The following is a 19,181-nucleotide window of genomic DNA, read 5'->3' on the forward strand; positions in this document are numbered from 1 at the left end:
AAGAACGTACAGCTATTCAAGGAATATCTGGCGTTATAGAAGTGGTGCAAATTAGTTTCTTACTTTTACCTTTGAAAAAATTGCGTTACGAATATTATCCATAGCTTTTATCCTAATAAAAAGCACGTAATCCAATAAAATAGATAGAGATTATTTATTGGAGAGAGGAAACGTGATTCACATATTCTTGTGTCTCTCACTTAAGACGGTTCATTGCATTGAGAGACTTCTGAACTTATATTTTAGTATTTTTTATTTCATAATTCTAGAAACTTTTGATCAATCAACAGTACTTGTGAGTGAGAGAATAACTTTTCGAAATTGATTAATTAAGAGATAGGGGTCAAAATTATAAATAATTCTAGAAAACAATGATTCATGGATTCCTTGGAATTACACGGATTAGTAAGTAGTTAATAATTTTGACGAAAAGAAAAAAAGCAAGTAGTTTATCGGGCAACATTGCAATAACAAGTTAGTGGGCTTAAAATGAATCTACTTGGGTTGTGCTTGGGTCACCAAGTAAAACGCAAAATCAGCCCAATCTCAGGTTTTAGGCCGATTTTTTTTTTTCGTGATAGTTTTTGACAAACTCAGCCTCCTTTCGAAGGGGGTTATTAATTATTATTACTCAGTTGGCTCATAATTGTATGAGTTAATTGGGATTTTTTTAAAAAATTTTAAATATAAAATCTCAATTTATTTGATTTTTTAAATTTTTAAATTTTTTCCTAACATGGTCTTCAACAATGGGATAATGATTAAAAGGGTATTTTAAAATAAAAATTAATACATATTTATTATAAATGATTAACTTAAATATTTTTTAATATCTATAAATTTGTTTGCATATTTAGGACCGAATCGAGTATTATTATTGATTTTTTTTGGGCCAAATATTGATATTTTATCATTCATTCATGATGATGGGTTGGATACAATGCAATTGCCAACTAATACGAATGAGAATGTTCTTCTTCTTCACAAAGCAAACAGTAGATATTATTAAAGGCATAAAATACCATCAAAATAGAATATCCTGCAAATTCGAACATGTACCAAAACTAATAGTCCAACCTCATACTTCTCTTTTCTTTCTCTTGTTAATGGACTAGCTTGTTGGGCATGTATGATGTATCTCGCTATGCGATGTGAAACTAGCTTTTCAATGGTGAACGTCACTTTTATGCAACATATTGGAGTGACATCTACCAAAAAAAAAAAGAGTTTTTGACCTTGTTTTTTTGGGAGTAATAACTGTATTTCACTCAAAGATATTGATATGCTAGAATTCATCAGCAAAATAGCTATCATCTACAAAAATTGAAAATTTTCAGATACTTATTATAACTTTTAAAAAATTAATTAAAAAAAAAACCTCTGCACATAGGTTAAAAATTCTGTACAATCTAACTTAAAACTAGTAGCAATATCATATGAATAATCATCTCATCAAACATTTGAGATGCATTATATTTGATCAAAATATGAACCTGGCTGCTGCTTATGAATTAAAAAAATCTATACCGTCTCTATCAGCAGCCTTACCAATTAACAACAACAGCTTTCATATCATTCATTGCACGAAACCCATTATAATCAATCCCATCCAACTCCGTCTTCTTCTTCTTCTTCTATTGGAGAAGCATTAATTGCCGGCGAGAAGCAGAGCACCACCGAGCGTAGCAGCCATGGAGGTTGGGCCAATCAGAAGAAGAAGAACGTGTGAAATGTTGAAGCCAGAGGAACAGAACCTGCTCTTGAGCTTGCTCGTCTTCAAGCTCTTCAATGGTTTCTTCTAACACTTTCTCCAACTCGGACCTCTCGCTTAGGCTCAGGACTGGTGCGTCCGTGCCATTGCTGGCTCTGCACAAAAATGGCAGCCATGTCTGCAACATCTTTAGCTTGGTCACTTTGTGTGGCTCCGTCTTGATGCCTTCCTTAGTTGCGTCTTGTCCCATGCTTTTGGCTTCCATGAATAATAATGCTACAGGGTTTAAAATGAAAATGGCTCGGTTCAGTGGGAATGGTGTTTTAAGATACCATTTTCTATATAGGCATGTCCGTACGTAATATAAAAACCCAAACAAATTTATATTAGCTCCGGTTTTTAATATAAAAGCTAAATAATTGATTTGTAAATATTAATTAAATTAATTATTTATAATAAATAAGTATTATTTTTTTTAAAATACTCTTATTAATCATATATATTGGAACCATCTTTTCATAAAATTTTTAACATATGCAATCTATAGAGACTACTTAAAAAAAAATAGATAAATATGAAAGATAAAATGAATTAGAATCTTATATTTAAAACCAAATTGAATCTCCAAATAACTCGTGTCTAGGAACAAAAGTAGTACTATACTATTCATGCAACAATAACAATGTACTCCCTGCAATCTAAAAACTGAAGAAAAAAACCACATAACTTGCTCTAAATTATTGATGCTGTTTCAAGAACATCAGTTTGAAAAGTCAAGTAAAGAATTGACAACTAATTTTATCATAGCCGTATATGTGAGTAACAAAAGCCAAATGGGAATGGGCAAATATTATAGACAAAAGAAGGTACATCGATTGTCAATGGCAACCCAACTTGGATGTCCCTTCTCAAGAGTTTATTGGGCATTATGAAGTTGTTAGGAATAGTATACCTAAGCGCTAACCTACTCTTCATCAAATAAAATTGAGAGTTTAGAGTTTGTCGTCAAATATTTTGTTCACATTCTTAATTCAGGACACGTAAATTATATCTTATGGGATACAGGCATATAGCTATGCATATAATACTCTTCCGGTCCTTATTATAAGATCCAATTTGACTTTTTATTTAGTCCTAATTATAAGACCCAATCCATTTTGTCTCTTATATTTATGCATTTTTTTTCAAGATAATCCTTCTAATAATGATAATTTTAGCCAATATACTTAATTAGCAAGGATATTTTAGGAATGACAACACTTATTTATTATAAATAACCAACTTAACTTACTTCCTTAATCTCCTCAAATAAGTCAATTGGGTCTTATAATTAGGACCGGAGGAGTAACATTTATGATCATACTTTGTTGATTCCTAATATTTTCTCACAGTTAAATTATAGTTTTAGTGTATCTCTTTTTCTTTATAAGATAAATTAGTTTATTTTACCACATTAGAAGGGTTTGAATCCTCAACTTCTGATCATATTCAACTTTTCTTCCTTAATGTCTTTTACCCCCAGTTTCCTTCTTAATGTCTGAACTAGCCTCAAGCGGCAAAGTGGTAAAATAATTTATTTTGTGCTTTCGATTTCAATTACAGTTAGAGGTGGGCAGAATTTGAGTATTACGGTTTTTTCTATTTTTTTTGTATTAATATTTTATATTTAAAAACCAAAAATATAATATAAAAAAAGAAAAAGAAAAATATCTGCATATTATTCACTCTAAACTATCGATACTGTTTCAAGAACAACCTCAGTTTGAAAAGGCAAGTGAAAATTTATAACTAATATGGTGTTGGGATAGAATCAAAACCATGATTTTAAAAATATTTTTACGGTATACAAAATAAATATGTAAAATAATTTATCTCGATTTGTAAGAAAATGTTTTTAAAAAACACTTTTCATATTTGCTAAACACCCCCTAAGTATATCGTAATCTTAAAGTCCCAATCCCCCTCCAAAAAAAAAATCCTAAAGTCACAAACACAGCCACACTTTATGAATGTCACTAAATTACAACTTAGGTTTGAATCTGTAGTCCACACAGGATAAAAATTTTGGCCATTTTCTACTCAACTAAGGTGGATGTCACTAAATCATCCATAAACAGAATTTGTAGGGCCTAACAAGAAGAAATATATGGCAACATGACAACTCAAAATTCAAATTTTTATAAAAGAATTGTCTATATTTAATGCCCAATCGGCCAATCATGTCTTTATTAAGATTGCCTCTAATAAAAAATATTTATGCATGAGCATTCAACCACCTAATATAATTCTGAATATATGAGGATATCTCATCCGATGAACGTAATATGCCCCATATAATAGAGTAAGATAAGTGCTGTGAATTGCATGAAATTTAAAAATTAAATCATATTATTTATAAGTTAAGAATAATATAAACTGTTAAAATCATATATAAATAAATACATTAATTGATGGATATTTATGAGCACCTATATTTTGTTTATGCGTAATATTTTGCCTTAATCCCATAGTTTTAGTGTAATTGATTTCCTTCATAAAGTAATTTAGATTATACTTTGAAAAAATCCTAAAAAAGTGATACCTGAATTTTAAAATTTCAAATCAGTATTCGTTACTATATTTATAAAGAAAATGACTACATTTAAAAAGCAAATGACAACTCATTTTTGTAATAATTTCTGATTTGACATTTTGAAATTCATTACTCACTTTTTTAGGATTTTTCCTTATACTTTTTAACTTTAAATTTAAAAAAAATTATAGATTTTAAAAAAATAAGTTTCGGACGCGCAAGAAAGCTAGCACTGTAGAATACCTGCGACTTTGACGAGGGAACCTTGCAACCGCGGCTCCGCCGCAAGAACCAGCCAAGACAAATTAGACGCCGCCGCCCACTGTCTTACAGCTTCATCTCCAGAGCCACAAGCGACCAACTTCTGAGCAAGCCATAACAACTCAGACGCCAGCTTCTCCGCCGAAATCAAATCCCACCGGTTCGCCTCCCAGTGTCCTCTCAGGCTGGAGTGAACAGCCCAAACCGTCCGAACGGCTCTCGTAACCCGGCTCCAAGGGTACTCCCCCGGTCCATTCCCGGTTCCCCATCCCCATTCTCCGCTCTCTACCACCAAAGCCTCCAGCCGACTTAAAGTCCTCTCGAACGCCGACGAAAGAACTGAACGATTCACCTCGTGCAGCAAGTCGTTCCCCTCCAGGTGATTCTCCTCAATAATCCTCTCCGCTAAAGATCGAACAACCTCATACTTTCTTGAACTCACTGGAATGTCGGTTACAATCGACAACAGCTGTGAGAGGGCTCGAGCAATACCAGAACCTCCTCCTACACCTCCGCCATAGACGGCAACGCGGTTGTCTTTTGTCGGCAGGGTGAGAGTATAGTTATCGGAAGCGAAGGATTTTACGTATGGGACGAGGAAACCGAAGAAGAAAGAAGGAATGAAGCGGAGGAGGAAGAAGAAGGAAGAGAATAAAAGGTAGCGAAGTGCGTGAAAGGGTCTGTACCTCTTGGCCAAATAAACGAGAAATTTATCGGCGTAGATCAGAAAGGCAATCGCGACGTTTCGGAGGAGCACCGGAGCGAAGGTCACCGGAGAGCCGTCCGTCAGCCACATCGTGAAGAAATCGTTGGTTTATTTGTTCAATTTTTCCTTGATTTTATTGGGATATTTAAAGATGAATGAATAAGAACAACTGGAAATCAAATGAACGTGTGGATGGTCATGTTGTTAGAGTGATTGGTACATATACGCCACTGGAGCCGTGAGGTCTAACGTTGGACCGTTCAAATGAATTTCAGGGGGCAATCTGGAGGCGAGGTCAATCAATTTATTGACGAATTTTGCTCCTTAATTATATGGTTGAAATTTTTTTTTTTCCTGAAATGGGTGTTAAAATCTTTGAATTTTGAACCAATTAGGTATGACCACTTGTTTTTACAGTATTATTTGTTGACCCTAAAAGGCACCCTTTTATATAAAAGATTAAAAATAACATCTTAACTTAAGTTTTAATTTTTAAATAATAGAGTTATTTTTTAAATAAAAGCAACATTCATAAAAATCATTTTTATTTTAAATTTCTCATATGTTGAAATAAAAAACATTATTTAGAATCTAAAATTAAATTAAATCTGCAATGTTTAAAATTAATTTGGTTTAAATCATCTTAATTAATAACAAACATTCCGTATTTATAAATTATAATTATCATTGTGATAAGATAAAATGACACCACATTAATAATCTAGTCATCATCCTTTTAACTTGCTGTTACACTTTTAAGCTCACTGGTCAAATCAAGCTCAATATAATATGCTTATCACACCAAACTCGAATTACATGTTTCTTTTCCATGTATAATAAAGGGGGGAATTTCACTGTAGGACCGCAGAAGACAAATAATCTCAAAGAGCCCTCAAAACTTTCTGAAACCTCATTGCAGGACCAAGGGACCAATCTGATATTAATTTTTAGAGTGAGATTACAATAATACCCCTCCCTTTTTATTTTATTAAAAAATAAATATTTACCGGAGTTACTGTTCAGGCCAGAACAGTAACTCCGACGGGACCTCCGGTGGCCGGAGTTTTTTTGTTTAAAACAAAGTGGCCAAGGGACCCCTTGGCACACCAAAAGACTTGTAACCACCAAGCCAAGCAACCTATTCAATCATAAAATGCAAATAAAACTATGTATAACAAAATAAACGCAACAGTCCAAATGTAAGTGAACAAGTGAAATTAGACGATTTACAAGTGGAATTCAGAAATTTGCAACAAAAATTAGGCAATTTACAAATAACATAATAGAAGTCATAGTCCAAAATGCAAGTATTTAAATGCAAATGAGCAAGTAAAATTTGAAGATTTACAATAAAAGTTTATGGATTTACAACCCAAATTTGGCAAACACAAGAGAATTCACAACCCAAAATGTAAGTGTTTGAGTGTAAGTGAATAAGTGAAATTAGACGATTTACAAGTGTAATTCAGCAATTTACAACAAAAATCAGACAATTTACAAATAACATAATAGAAGTCATAACCCAAAATGCAAGTGTTTAAGTGCAAATGAGCAAGTGAAATTTGAAGATTTACAATAAAATTTTATGGATTTACAACCCAAATTTGGCAAACATAAAAGAATTCACAACCCAAAATAAGTGTTTGAGTGTAAATGAACAAATGAAATTAGACGATTTACAAGTGTAATTCAACAATTTACAACAAAAATTAGGCAATTTACAAATAACATAATAGAAGTCATAACCCCAAATGCAAGTGTTTAAGTGCAAATGAGCAAGTGAAATTGTCGAATTTCACTTGCAAATCTATAAACTTTTGTTTTAAATCTTCAAATTTTATTTACTCATTTACACTTAAACACTTGTATTTGAGATTGTGAGTTCCATTATGTTATTTGTAAATTGCCTAATTTTTGTTGTAAATTGCTGAATTCCACTTGTAAATCGTCTAATTTCACTTGTTCACTTACACTCAAACACTTACATTTTGGGTTGTGAATTCTCTTGTGTTTGTCAAATTTGGGTTGTAAATCCATAAACTTTTATTGTAAATCTTCAAATTTTACTTGCTCATTTGCACTTAAATACTTGCATTTTGGGCTATGACTTCTATTATGTTATTTGTAAATTGCCTAATTTTTGTTGCAAATTTCTGAATTCCACTTGTAAATCGTCTAATTTCACTTGTTCACTTACATTTGGACTGTTGCGTTTATTTTGTTATATATAGTTTTATTTGCATTTTATGATTGAATGGGTTGCTTGGCTTGGTGGTTACAAGTCTTTTAGTGTGCCAAGGGGTCCTGGGTTCAAACCCTCCCTTGGCCACTTTGTTTTAAACAAAAAAACTCCGACCACCGGAGGTCCCGTCGGAGTTACTGTTCCGGCCACCGGTGACCGGACCCCGACGACGGCCACCTGAGCGCCGGTGGCCGGACCTCCGACCTCCGGTGGCCGGAACAGTAACTCCGGTAAATATTTATTTTTAATAAAATAAAAAGGGAGGGGTATTATTGTAATCTCACTCTAAAAATTAATATCAGATTGGTCCCTTGGTCCTGCAGTGAGGTTTCAGAAAGTTTTGAGGGCTCTTTGATATTAACTGTCTTCTGCGGTGCTACAGTGAAATTTTTCCTTTAATAAATGATAGCTTGTCATCAACCATTATATTATAAGGGTTAATATCATTATTTTTACTTTTGTCACTTCAGGTTGGTTAATCATGAAATTAGATGATTGTGCAGCTATGTAACTAACAGATTGTTGAAGACCAAACACTTTCATTTCCACAAATCAAACAAAATAACATCATTGTTATAGTTAATATATTGCAAGTGTTTTGACATTGATAATATATCCATACTTGTTGACGTAAAAGGAGAAATTTGATAAGAAATATAATAATGAATTTGTTCTTTGTAAATGGTAAGCCTCAATTTCAAATTAAATCGTAGTAAGAGTGTTCGATACCAGATAACAAGAAATGAAAAAAAAAATACAATCTACTAAAGAAGCATGTGCTCTGATACCAAATCATACATAATAGAATGAAGGAATACAACTTGTTAGAAGACATCCATGCATCTATATGTATGTTATATGTTTTGATTTGAGGCATTATTAATGATGTCCATTATATTTAGTATCAAATAGTGTTATGATTTATCTCTAAAAGAAAAACTGAAAAAAATAATAGAAAAATGATGACTTAGCTAAAAGATATTTGCTACCAAGCGAAACTTTGAGTCGTAGGAAGGATGAATATGTCAATCAAGTATTATATTTTTTTAAAAAAAAACTTATATAATGGTATCTTTGGAACATCAGGTGATATTCATTACCAATAAGTAACTTAACTAAATTTTTTAATTCCTACAAATTAGTTAACTAGGTCTTATATTAAGAATTAGATATAATATTATCATACTAGAAATACAATTTTGCCTATCAACTCTAAAAAATAGCAAAATTATATTTCTCAATTTGTAATAGGCACACGAATAAGTATTGACTATGAATATCATAAATATTAAAGTTTTATTTGACTCATAGTGTATATGTAAAAATTACATAATTTAAAGAGCAGAAATTTTAAGCATAACATTTGATTTCATCATATCTGACATTAACATAAAACAAACATCAATTTACCAAATCATGACTAATACAGCTCATTAATCAATTCCTATACAAAATATCCAATCCCTTATTAATTTGGTTTAATTAAACAGATACATGTTGTCCATTCTCATTTTTGCGGATTGTTAAAAAAACAGAACTCCCTCCAAGGAGAGGGGCTCGGAGAATTAATTATCAATTATCATTTTTAATTTTCTCCACCGACAACATTAGTTGGTGGATATTGATTGTGAAAATGTGTAAACCGAACGACGATACTATTAGTTATTTGACAAAGTAGGATGAAATAACATAATGTAATATACTGTGAATTTTAGAAATTTTTTTCAAGAAAAAATTTAGGCTCATTAGAATTTGATTGAGGGCCGACTTTAGTTCTAAATATGATTTTAGTTCTAATATAAATTATTAAAGAGATGCCTTTAGAAATCAACTTACGTTTCCTATAGAAATAATTAACTAAACTATATTTTTAATATATGTAAATTAATCATTAATCTTATACTCCCTCCGTTCCTTATTATAAGAGACGAATAACCGAATTACGTTGATCAAAAAAACAGTTAAAATTAATTAAGAACAATTAATATGTAAAAGTATAATTTTTTTCCAAAAATACCCTCATTAATAAGGAGAGAGAGCATGAGAGAGAACAATAGTAAATTCTTAAAAGAAAGAGAAGTGGGAAGGAGAGAGAGTGTGAATAGGAGACAATAAATATGGGTAAAATAGGAAATCAACACAAAAAAGTAGAGACAACTTTTAAGTGTCTCTTATATTTAGGAACATGCTATAAGCATCAAATGTCTCTTATAATAAGGAACGGAGGGAGTACTTGTGATAGGAAAGAGTATCTCTCTGTCAACGGCAAGCACGGATACGCGAAGGAAGAGAGGGGTGACGATGGCGGGCGAGAGAGCGGCATAGGAACAGCGAAAGCGTTTTCAATCACAGATTGTAATGTAAAGGTAGGAATAGTGATTGATCTCCTCATAGGTGGGATGAACTTATACCCAATATTTTAGTAATGTTTCCAAATAGAATAGGCTTTCCATTTATTTATTTTTTTTATAAAAAAGAGCAAAAATAAACAATGGTTCAATGGGAACGGCATTAGAATTCTCATTCTTCATGATTCCTATAATGAAACCTAACTTGCTTCAGGATTTATGTATAGCACTACCAGATGGTTATGATTTACATATATTGATTTGTTCTGAATCCTCTTTTATTTCTCATAAGGGATAGGAAAAAACTTCCAACAAGTAATGGAGCAAATAAGAAACAATTGCTATACTCCACTTTCTAGTAAGAGGTTATATGTTTACAGCATGCAAGGGCCATGTGAATTATATCATAAACATGGTGGTTTATAAATCAAATGAAAGGCTATTATGGTTATCTTCACACTGCTCCAAATCATAGTGCAAATTACAGAGGAAAAATAATGGCATGAATCTACATATAGAGGAGGAGAAAACTAGAAATAATAAAATGACACCACCTAACGTCAATTTTACAAAGGGAGAATAGGGAGAGGAAAACCTGTCTTGCAGAAAGCTCTAAGTTGGTAACAGGATTACCATGAGATCTCCAAACTAGATTATGGAATTGCATCCATGAAATGAGAAGTTTTCATTTTCTATACCCTGAAATTGAGAGATTATTATTTAAACCTCTCTCTATCTCTTTTTCATCCCTTGAAACGAACAACAATGCAGGAGATATCGTCCTTGCTCTCTAGCTTCAGCGCCTGGGCGACTAGTTGTTTCGCTGCCTTTTGTGGATCCTTGGTCTTTCTTGCAATATCAACGGCCTCTTGATTTGCCATAACCTAGATTGAATGAAAACTAAGTGGGAAAATACATTTATATAAGAAATAATGATAGAGAGAAAATTAACAAACAAAGACCTTCCATAGGCCATCACTTGCGAGGATCAAAAGCTCGGTATCTGAATAAATATCAACATGCTGTATGTCGGGGTCAGATCGCAAGTGTGATTTTAGGTTTTTGTCCCCAAATGCTCGAGAAACTGCAAGCTGGCCATTCACTCTTGCGACATCTCCTAAAGTAACATCAACATATCAAGAAATTATTAGAAAATTCAAAACTCTCAATCAAGTACTCATTTGAAAAGGAGCATAGAGATAATGGCCACTTCCTTGTAGAAATTCTACGTTATAGAGATAATGGCTTCCTTGTAGAAATTCTACGTTATAGAGATAATGGCTTCCTTGTAGAAATTCTACGTTATAGCGATAATGGCCACTTCCTTGTAGAAATTCTATGTTATAGAGCGTTGACTCTCAATGAGTAAGAATGGGATAAAATTATGGTAAAGATAGTTTGGCATCCTCAAACTATTAGCACACTGGAATTATGTTAGGATATCCTTCCGGCCACCTAACTTGTCAAAACATTTCAAGCTTGCATGATATGTTTAAGAATAACCACTTGAGTAGTTCAGAGACTTTCTCCATAAACAAATGATCTCAAAAATTAATGATTACATAAACAAAATAGTTTTATTACAAGTAACAACAGACTTTTAATACTCAAGTCATGTGGGGAGAAGGCAAAAAGGACTTGTGACAACTTGTGATCCCCAGGAGTTTGAGTAAGAATCTGGTGTTGATCACTAGCTACCAACATGCACCATGATTTCATAGAGAAAGACTGTCAGTTACACTATATATCTCATTTAGATTTTAGTGCTCATAAGGTGGTTAGATAATGAACTACTTGGCTCACTTAAGTATACAGTGTTTCAGAAATACCAATCCTTTTACACTTAGATAACAAGGTTCAAACATAAGATACGAAGTGTCAATTGCATTAAGCATTCTTTGATCATCTCATCTCAAGTGAGTTTTAAAGTTTAAACTGATTTTGCGCAAGGGAAAATTGAACTACATGCTAATTTTGATATTTCACATCTTATTAATGTGCACTCTGTTGAAAGCTTAGGAAGAATATTGAGAATATTGCATGTGTTATTGTGACGGAACCCACTGAAAAGCAATTCTATCCAAAAGTCAACAGACTTGGAAAGATGCAGATGTAGCGCTTATGAGAAAAGGCAAACAAAAATAAGAAAGGAAAGATATTCTTTAGCACTAGAGAGATTCAAGGATCTCCGAAGCCAAATGATTTTTCTGCCTACACCTTAACTCACCATCTCACAGCATGTCTCTCCCGATGGAATTCTCTCTTTCCTACCCATGTACCCTGCGGCAAGATAGCTAAGCAAGGGAAACCTCATCATTCCTCTGAAGGATGCCCATCTCTTCTATTTGTCTTTCTGTCACAAACCCTACTGGACCATGGCTCAACGAGCATGGGTTCATCAATATCCAGAAGACAAGTATCACCTTTCCTCAAGTTTAAAATTAGAAGTCAGAAACAGGGCCTCCTTTTACATCAAACATTGTGCTTGTTTCACCAAAGGACCGAAACAGCCATCTTCTAGCCTATAACAAAAGCCAGCAACGGCAGCATCAACCAAGCAAATCCCATACCCACTTGCAAGATCAGAAATCTCTCTGTATGTTGGACATCAATGCATCATCACTATCGTCCCAAGTGACTTGTTCATCATAGCCACCAAATTGCAAACTCAAAACGCAAGAGGAGCTTCCAAAAGTTTCTCCAGAATCATTAATCCCAGCTGTGAATAAGCCAATGATGTACCCAGCCAAAACAATAGGGACACCATCCAACTGTTCTGGACTACGATCACCTAGGATGGCTGGTCCATTAACATCATGCTCATTCAGTATTTTATAGGCCATAAGCACCGCTGAAGAAGGAATGCGGCATGCAGCTGAGAGCAACTGAAAGCAGGAGACGGTCATCCCCTGCCAAATTCTTCATCCTAGAGGAAGTTTAAAAGATCCTAATGTATGATAGAAAACTCTACAAATTTCTATTGATGGCAAAAACCCAGTAAAAATTAATTCCATCTTCCACCTTGGTATTTCCTCATTTAAAACTTCCAAATTTTCAAGGACGACGCATGGTTGTTTCAAGGTTCAAGTCCTAAACATAGTGACATATGTAAATCTAATCCGGGCACAAGATATAACTTCTCATGGTTATCTGACGGCTCATTGACTTCTCCTTCAGCCAAGTCATACAATTAACCGCCAAGTGGATTCCCATGACATGCCCGTATCACATTGACCAGCACTTGGAGCATATATGAGTGCCCAGGAACATGCACTGTATTTTGTGGATGAGAGCAACGGAGTACCTTTCAATGATTCCAAGTGCAACCAGTCTTGTTGTAATTCAGTTGTACCCTGAACTAAGGTCATCAATTGCTGAAGCACCATCTTTGTATCATCTTCCAATTCTGTTGGGTGGAAGCTCTGATTTTGACATCTCAAAATAATGAAGCAGATTGTACCACTGAGCATTTTTACAATGACCTCAAAAAAGCATAGCTGCACTATAAGAGATTTGCAGTTCTCTCTTGCCTGATTGTAGTTGGATGAGTTCATCTTAAATTTTTCCTGCAACCATTAACTCATGTAATCGAGTTTCTAATAGGATCATCCTCACATATGAAATAGGATTATCCCATCTAAAGCTCATTCAGGAACCCAAAGCATACAAACTCTTTCAAAATATCCAAAACAGTCACCGAATATATGGGCTTAACCCCATTGTAAATCCTTTTCTTTACCTAACTCAAGAATGGCCTTATTTTCATTCTTACCTTGTGAAAATCTTCACAAGTTTCATTAAAAATGTGCTCTTCATCATCACTACCAAGAGTTTTCTTCATATTCTTAGAAGTTGCTCCCATTGTTTTGACAAGCACATCGTTAAGTGCCATTCAAAATTTTGAGAAGCATATGAAAATGCATGGCCTGAATGTTACCCACATTTTTCTGCATTGCAGGTTGATGGCGTTTATCAACAGTACATATTATCATAGTAAGAATCACCATCTTCCTTCCTATATTTGGCATCAGGGGAGGTCTAGGACAAAACAAGGCAGCCCCTTCGTAAAAAGCAGCTCAAAACACCCACAACACAATCCATAGATTTTGAGTAGGTATTCAACTTGTAACTCTAAAAGATTGTGATTTACCTGATTGAAAATTGTGGGCAACATAGTCAAGCATAGGTTAAGAGTTGGTGTACCAATTTAATTTTCTTCGTCAAATTTCCCACACCGGCAAAAAGTAAGTTTGATGGGCACCTAAGGTGGATGGGAAATCCACTCGCAAAAGCCTACTATAGAGATAGAAGAACTAAGCCCCCCAGGTACCCATGAAGCATCTCATGCAACGCAATATGAGATTAGGCATCAAATACCACTTAAATTGTTACCAACAAGCCACCTTTGAAGAGCCAGCATCCCAATAGCTACACTCTGTGACACTCAACTTTGTCATTGCTCAGAACCATCTATAGTGAGCCATTTCCACAGTCGCTGGCTAGTAATTTTATTCCAGTTAATGGGCACCCAAGTGGGATGAGAAAAACACTCTCACAAAGGCCAGTTATTGGAATCAGAGAATCATCCCACTTAAGTATCTCATATTACTAAACACACAACTAGATATCTCATATCTCTTAGCCTCTATGAGCACAAAAAAGCATAAGTAATTCAAAAAGGAATTACACACAGGAACCAGATGAGAATCTATCGTTAAGTTGTAAGGTATAGTCCTATCTACTTAAAAACCAACATGGTTACAAAGTCAAGCACTATTCATCACTGATTCAACTTAAGTTCAGGTCTCTTAGGGCACATGTCCCCCAATATATGCATACCAAACATTTAAGCAGCAAACGTTTAAACCCTAAACACACATCTCTCATACTCTTCCCAAATACAAAAGTTAGCAAGTCTAAGTGAAAATATGAAACTATAAATCCTGCATCAAACATTTAAGTGGCATGTGATAGATCACAAAGTTTATTAAAGAACCTGGCAAGTTTGAGACAAAGCCACCTCTGTCCTCAATACTGTCCCGCTCAGTGTTAGGCTCATGATCAATACTCATTTGTATGGCCAACCCACCCCTTGACATAACTGCTCGTGAATCTCCAACATTGGCTATCCATAATTTCTGATTGTTTAAAAGAATTGCAGTCACTGCAGTTGATCCACCTCGCCCCAGATCAGCGCTGTGAGATAGAATTGCCTGATCTGTTGCCTGATAGGCTTTCGCAATTGACCTGTTCGGATCAGTCCAGAAGTCCTCCTGGAATAATCAATACAATTTTAAGAGTGCAGTTTCTCAAACCAAACAATTCAGAACTTGCACAGTTTTCAGAACAGGAAAGAGATCATAAAGATTGCTTTAAGATCTAGAGTTAAGAAGGATTATTATCTTATGATGGACGCCAAAAGGTATAAGCAAGGAAATAAAAATTTCTTAAAACAATTTGGAGCTTCAAATTTCCATGATTATATTATCCAGACACAAGAGGTTATGCCTCACAAAAATATCCGCTAAATAAAGCTTTATTAAGTGTGCACTTCTTTCATAAGCTATCCATTAGGCGTGATGTGCAACATACAACAGAAAGTGTCATAATCTTTTTCCTTTGGAATAATCCATAATATCTTCAATTTGATTCAATTACTCACATCTTTCAATATATTAGAAAAGAGATTTTCTTGTAGATAGGCTGGTACACTGTCTCCCAAGTGCCCATCGTATACAGCAAAAAGCCCAATCTCATGTCCTCTGAACTGGACAAATTTTGCTACATGATAGTCCTCCATTGGGTGGCTTGCTTTCCCTTTTACAAGGCAAAAGCCATACTTGACTGGGCCCTGATGGCTTCTGCCCTTGCCAGAGCTACATGAAGAACGCCCTCCAAGAACCTAAAGACATAGAAATTTCATAAATTGACAAAAGGTATGTCAGCAAAGTATGACATATTTGGACAAGATATATTAGAAAGGGGGGGGGGAACAAAAGAATCTTTGATAACCAAAAGGAACATATGACTTGACTTCAACTAAAAGGAGTTCCACACAAGAAGAACATTCCATTATGCCACAATCAGAAACAGAATGGAGAAACACATTCACTGCTCAAAAACGCCATGTTACATAAGAAAGATCATTGAATTGATGCCAGCAAAACTCTAACAAAGTGTCACAGACACCAGATAAACTGTATCTATCAGTACCAACAATAGTAAAATAAATGTCACCAAGTAGAAGAAACAAAAACCAGAAGGCACGGTGATACACAGTGGCTAAAAATTCGAGGTCAACAAGTACATGAACTAGACAGTTTCAGCATTACACATACAAGAATAGGCCATTTGAAGCAGAATAATTAGATCAAGGCTGACTGCTTATAATATTGGCAGTTCTGAGCCCAGAATAATCAATGAAGAATCAAGTACCATTTATATGAATAAAAAATAGTCATTTTACTAGTTTCTCACCGGCACACCCCCCCCCCCACCCCAAAAAAAGAAAAGAAAAGAAAAATCCTTTGCCTCTCTGTTAATGCTACTAATGACCTAGTATATTTCTAACAATTCCAGGTAGCCAAAGAAAAAGTAACCATAGGACGGGAAAGAGTTAATTCATCATTTGAGCCTGCAAATCATGTCGCCTTCTGTCGCAAATGCCATCATTTGGAGTTTAACTGATTGTCCAAATAACTCCAGATCAAACTAGATCATACGCCACACACTCCCTTCCAAAACTCATGGCAATTTTCCAAAACATTATTTGTATTTTCATGTGCATGGATATTGATTATTTCAAAAATTAAGTTTCCAGTCCGTGGATTTAAATGATATTTTTTATCACCAAAAATTAACAACAACAAAGATAATAAGAACCAGGATAAACTCACCTTAGAAACAGAGTTGAAGCAACAAAGATTATCCATACAAGTCAGTCCCACCTCACCTTCTCCGTCTCATTCAACATCTAACTCCTCTGCTCCAACAAAATTGAATAAAAACTTTTACGTCAGCGAAACCCACAAAATTCTTATGATTTTAAAAAACTACAAAATAAGCAGAAAAACTCTGATCATAAAAGACTAGTAATTCTATCAGCAAAGAAAGCCCATAAATTCTGACTTACGCGAACACAAGTCCCGGAATTTCCCAATAGAATGAGGGAAAATATCTGCGCAGGATTTGGATAGCCGATTGGACTGACAGGAAGAGATAATTTCCACAGACACCGAAAATTCAGACAAGAATTTCGGGAAGAAAGAGCGTGAAGAGTGACAAAATAGGAAAAACCACCGTCTAAGTATTGTTTGAAAGTTTGCAATGAAAGCGAGAATGTGAGAGGATCCCCTTATTGACTTCGCAGTTGCGGGTTTGCGCGTGTGTGTTGCATAAGTTTGTTTTAGTGGAGTCACTGTTGGTTCGAGAATTACTGCTAGGAAGAGGATTGGTTGTTCTTGTTCATACTTGGTCTTCAAGGTAGAGACGAGATAATTGAATGCATTGATTGGCTTTCGCCTCCGAAGACTGAAGGAAGGACCCTACTCAATAAAAATCTCCCCCATAATAGCCATTCTCGCATTGGAAACTCTGTCTCTTGCCATCATTTCTCTCTCTAGCCCCACGAACTTCACGCCATAGGATGGATCAATTTTCAGGGTAAACGCGCATCGATCAAAACATTGGTGATGATCAAAATGCAGTAAAAATTAAAATGAACTCCACTTGTCTCAAATATAATATTTTCTCTTTGAAAGAGATGCCCACCCAATAACATGCCTATCAAAAATATCTCATCACTCCTAACCAAAATGGGATTGGGTGTAGTAAGTATAGCAAATTAAAATTTAAATCCTAACTAAAAAAATGCCTGTATTTAGAATCTAATAGAATCTCAAAAAAAGTTTCTAATACTACCTCCGGTCTTTAATATAAGACCTTATTTGACTTTTATTTTGTTCTTAAATATAAGGTCTCAATCCACTTTGTCTCTCATATTTATGTATTTTTTTCCCAAGGTAGTCTTTCTAATAATGGTAGTACTAGCTAATATAGTTGATTAACAAGAATATTTTAGGAAAGACAACACTTATTTATTACAAATAACTAAATTAACTTATTTCTTTAATCTCCTTAAATTAGTTATTATAATTAGGATCATATGTAGTATAGTATAATACAGATGTTTAATAAAAAAAAAAAATGCTACCTCTAAACTTACAAATTAAATCTTATATTAGAAATCTTTTTAGGATTCTATTGGACTAGCTATGGAGAAATGTATTCAAAAAAAACTATTACTATCATTTTTTTAATATAAAATTTACTTTACAATACAATTTATATAAAATGAATCTTTTTTGAAAAAATGACCAAAAAAATTAAAAATTACTAAATGTTAAATAAAAAATTTTAACAATTGTTTTTTGTTAATCTAATATTGTTAACACTAAATAAAAGTGTTATTATTAAACCTGACTTGAGATTTAGTAATTTTTAGTTTTTTTTGTTATTTTTTCATCTTTCTTTTGTTAGAAAAATAAAAGTTATATTAAAGACCAGAGAACAAATATGAAATTGGCACAATGTAATTTAACTTTTTCCAAAAATTTAACAACCTCGTTAGTAATTTTTCCAGCACAACATGTGTAAAGGTTGTTGGGGTACGAGTAAAAAGTTTATTTGCAGTAAAACAAAGCATTTGAATATTCCGGAGAAGTCATCCTTATGAAAAGTCAAGTCAACTGCCATTAAAGTACACAACCGCGTGGGGGTCATTATCATCCTACCAAGCATCCCAATCTAAAAAAGTTGGCAAAAAAATCTAAAAGAAAAAACAATATTTGTCACAATCATCAACATTATTAAAAATTATTATTCTTGTTCGACTTTTATTTTAGTTTTAAATATAAAATTTTAATATATCTTATCTCTCATATTTATTAATAAATACAAAGATATCTATAATGGCTAAACATAAATATAATTGAAGTATGAGAGTCTAAGTGGTATTTTTTTTAAGATAGTCTTCCTAATAGTGATATTTATAGCCAATAAACTTATTAATAAGAATATTTTAAAAAAGATAATACTTATTTATTATAAATAAATAAATAACTTAACTTATTTTTTAATCTATTTAAATTAGTCAATTAGCTCTTATATTTATGAAGAGAGGTAATATTCAATAAAAAATTAATAGAAAGATAAAAAAAATTAAGAAACATAATAGTCAACATACAAATTAGGAAAAATAGCACTTAGATTCTCATACTTCAATCATACTTATGTTTGGCCGTTATAGTTTATTTTTGTGATTTCTTATCCTTTTATTTGCT

At 33.6% G+C, this 19,181-nt stretch overlaps 2 protein-coding genes across 2 annotated transcripts; both read right to left on the reverse strand.

Moving 5' to 3' along the window:
* Nucleotides 1–1,355: 1,355 nt before the first annotated feature.
* LOC114756028 (uncharacterized) lies at nucleotides 1,356–5,462 on the reverse strand. The gene is made up of 2 exons (XM_028944936.1): nucleotides 4,527–5,462; nucleotides 1,356–1,987 (listed from the first exon to the last, which is right to left on the reverse strand). The coding sequence occupies exons 1-2, from the start codon at nucleotides 5,338–5,340 to the stop codon at nucleotides 1,635–1,637; spliced, it is 1,167 nt and encodes a 388-aa protein (XP_028800769.1). The 5' UTR covers nucleotides 5,341–5,462; the 3' UTR covers nucleotides 1,356–1,634.
* Nucleotides 5,463–10,213: 4,751 nt separating this feature from the next.
* Nucleotides 10,214–17,384, reverse strand: LOC114756064 (probable protein phosphatase 2C 9). The gene is made up of 6 exons (XM_028944973.1): nucleotides 16,973–17,384; nucleotides 16,737–16,822; nucleotides 15,503–15,742; nucleotides 14,837–15,113; nucleotides 10,803–10,957; nucleotides 10,214–10,724 (listed from the first exon to the last, which is right to left on the reverse strand). The coding sequence occupies exons 2-6, from the start codon at nucleotides 16,770–16,772 to the stop codon at nucleotides 10,584–10,586; spliced, it is 849 nt and encodes a 282-aa protein (XP_028800806.1). The 5' UTR covers nucleotides 16,773–16,822; nucleotides 16,973–17,384; the 3' UTR covers nucleotides 10,214–10,583.
* Between the last annotated feature and the right edge of the window lie 1,797 nt (nucleotides 17,385–19,181).

This window comes from Neltuma alba, unplaced genomic scaffold (genome assembly GCF_004799145.2).
Source record: "Neltuma alba isolate B1F8T4 unplaced genomic scaffold, ASM479914v2 tig00010370_pilon, whole genome shotgun sequence".
Lineage (NCBI taxonomy): Eukaryota > Viridiplantae > Streptophyta > Magnoliopsida > Fabales > Fabaceae > Neltuma > Neltuma alba.

Excerpts from the sequence above, each read along its gene's own strand:
- LOC114756028 (XM_028944936.1), bottom strand. The coding sequence starts at position 5,340 with ATGTGGCTGACGGACGGCTCTCCGGTGACCTTCGCTCCGGTGCTCCTC. Across the intron at positions 1,988-4,526 it reads TTCCCTCGTCAAAGTCGCAG|CATTATTATTCATGGAAGCC; the intron begins GTATTCTACAGT and ends TAAACCCTGTAG.
- LOC114756064 (XM_028944973.1), bottom strand. The coding sequence starts at position 16,772 with ATGGATAATCTTTGTTGCTTCAACTCTGTTTCTAAG. Across the intron at positions 15,114-15,502 it reads TTTCTAATATATTGAAAGAT|GAGGACTTCTGGACTGATCC; the intron begins GTGAGTAATTGA and ends TGATTATTCCAG. Across the intron at positions 10,725-10,802 it reads CAAGTGATGGCCTATGGAAG|GTTATGGCAAATCAAGAGGC; the intron begins GTCTTTGTTTGT and ends CATTCAATCTAG.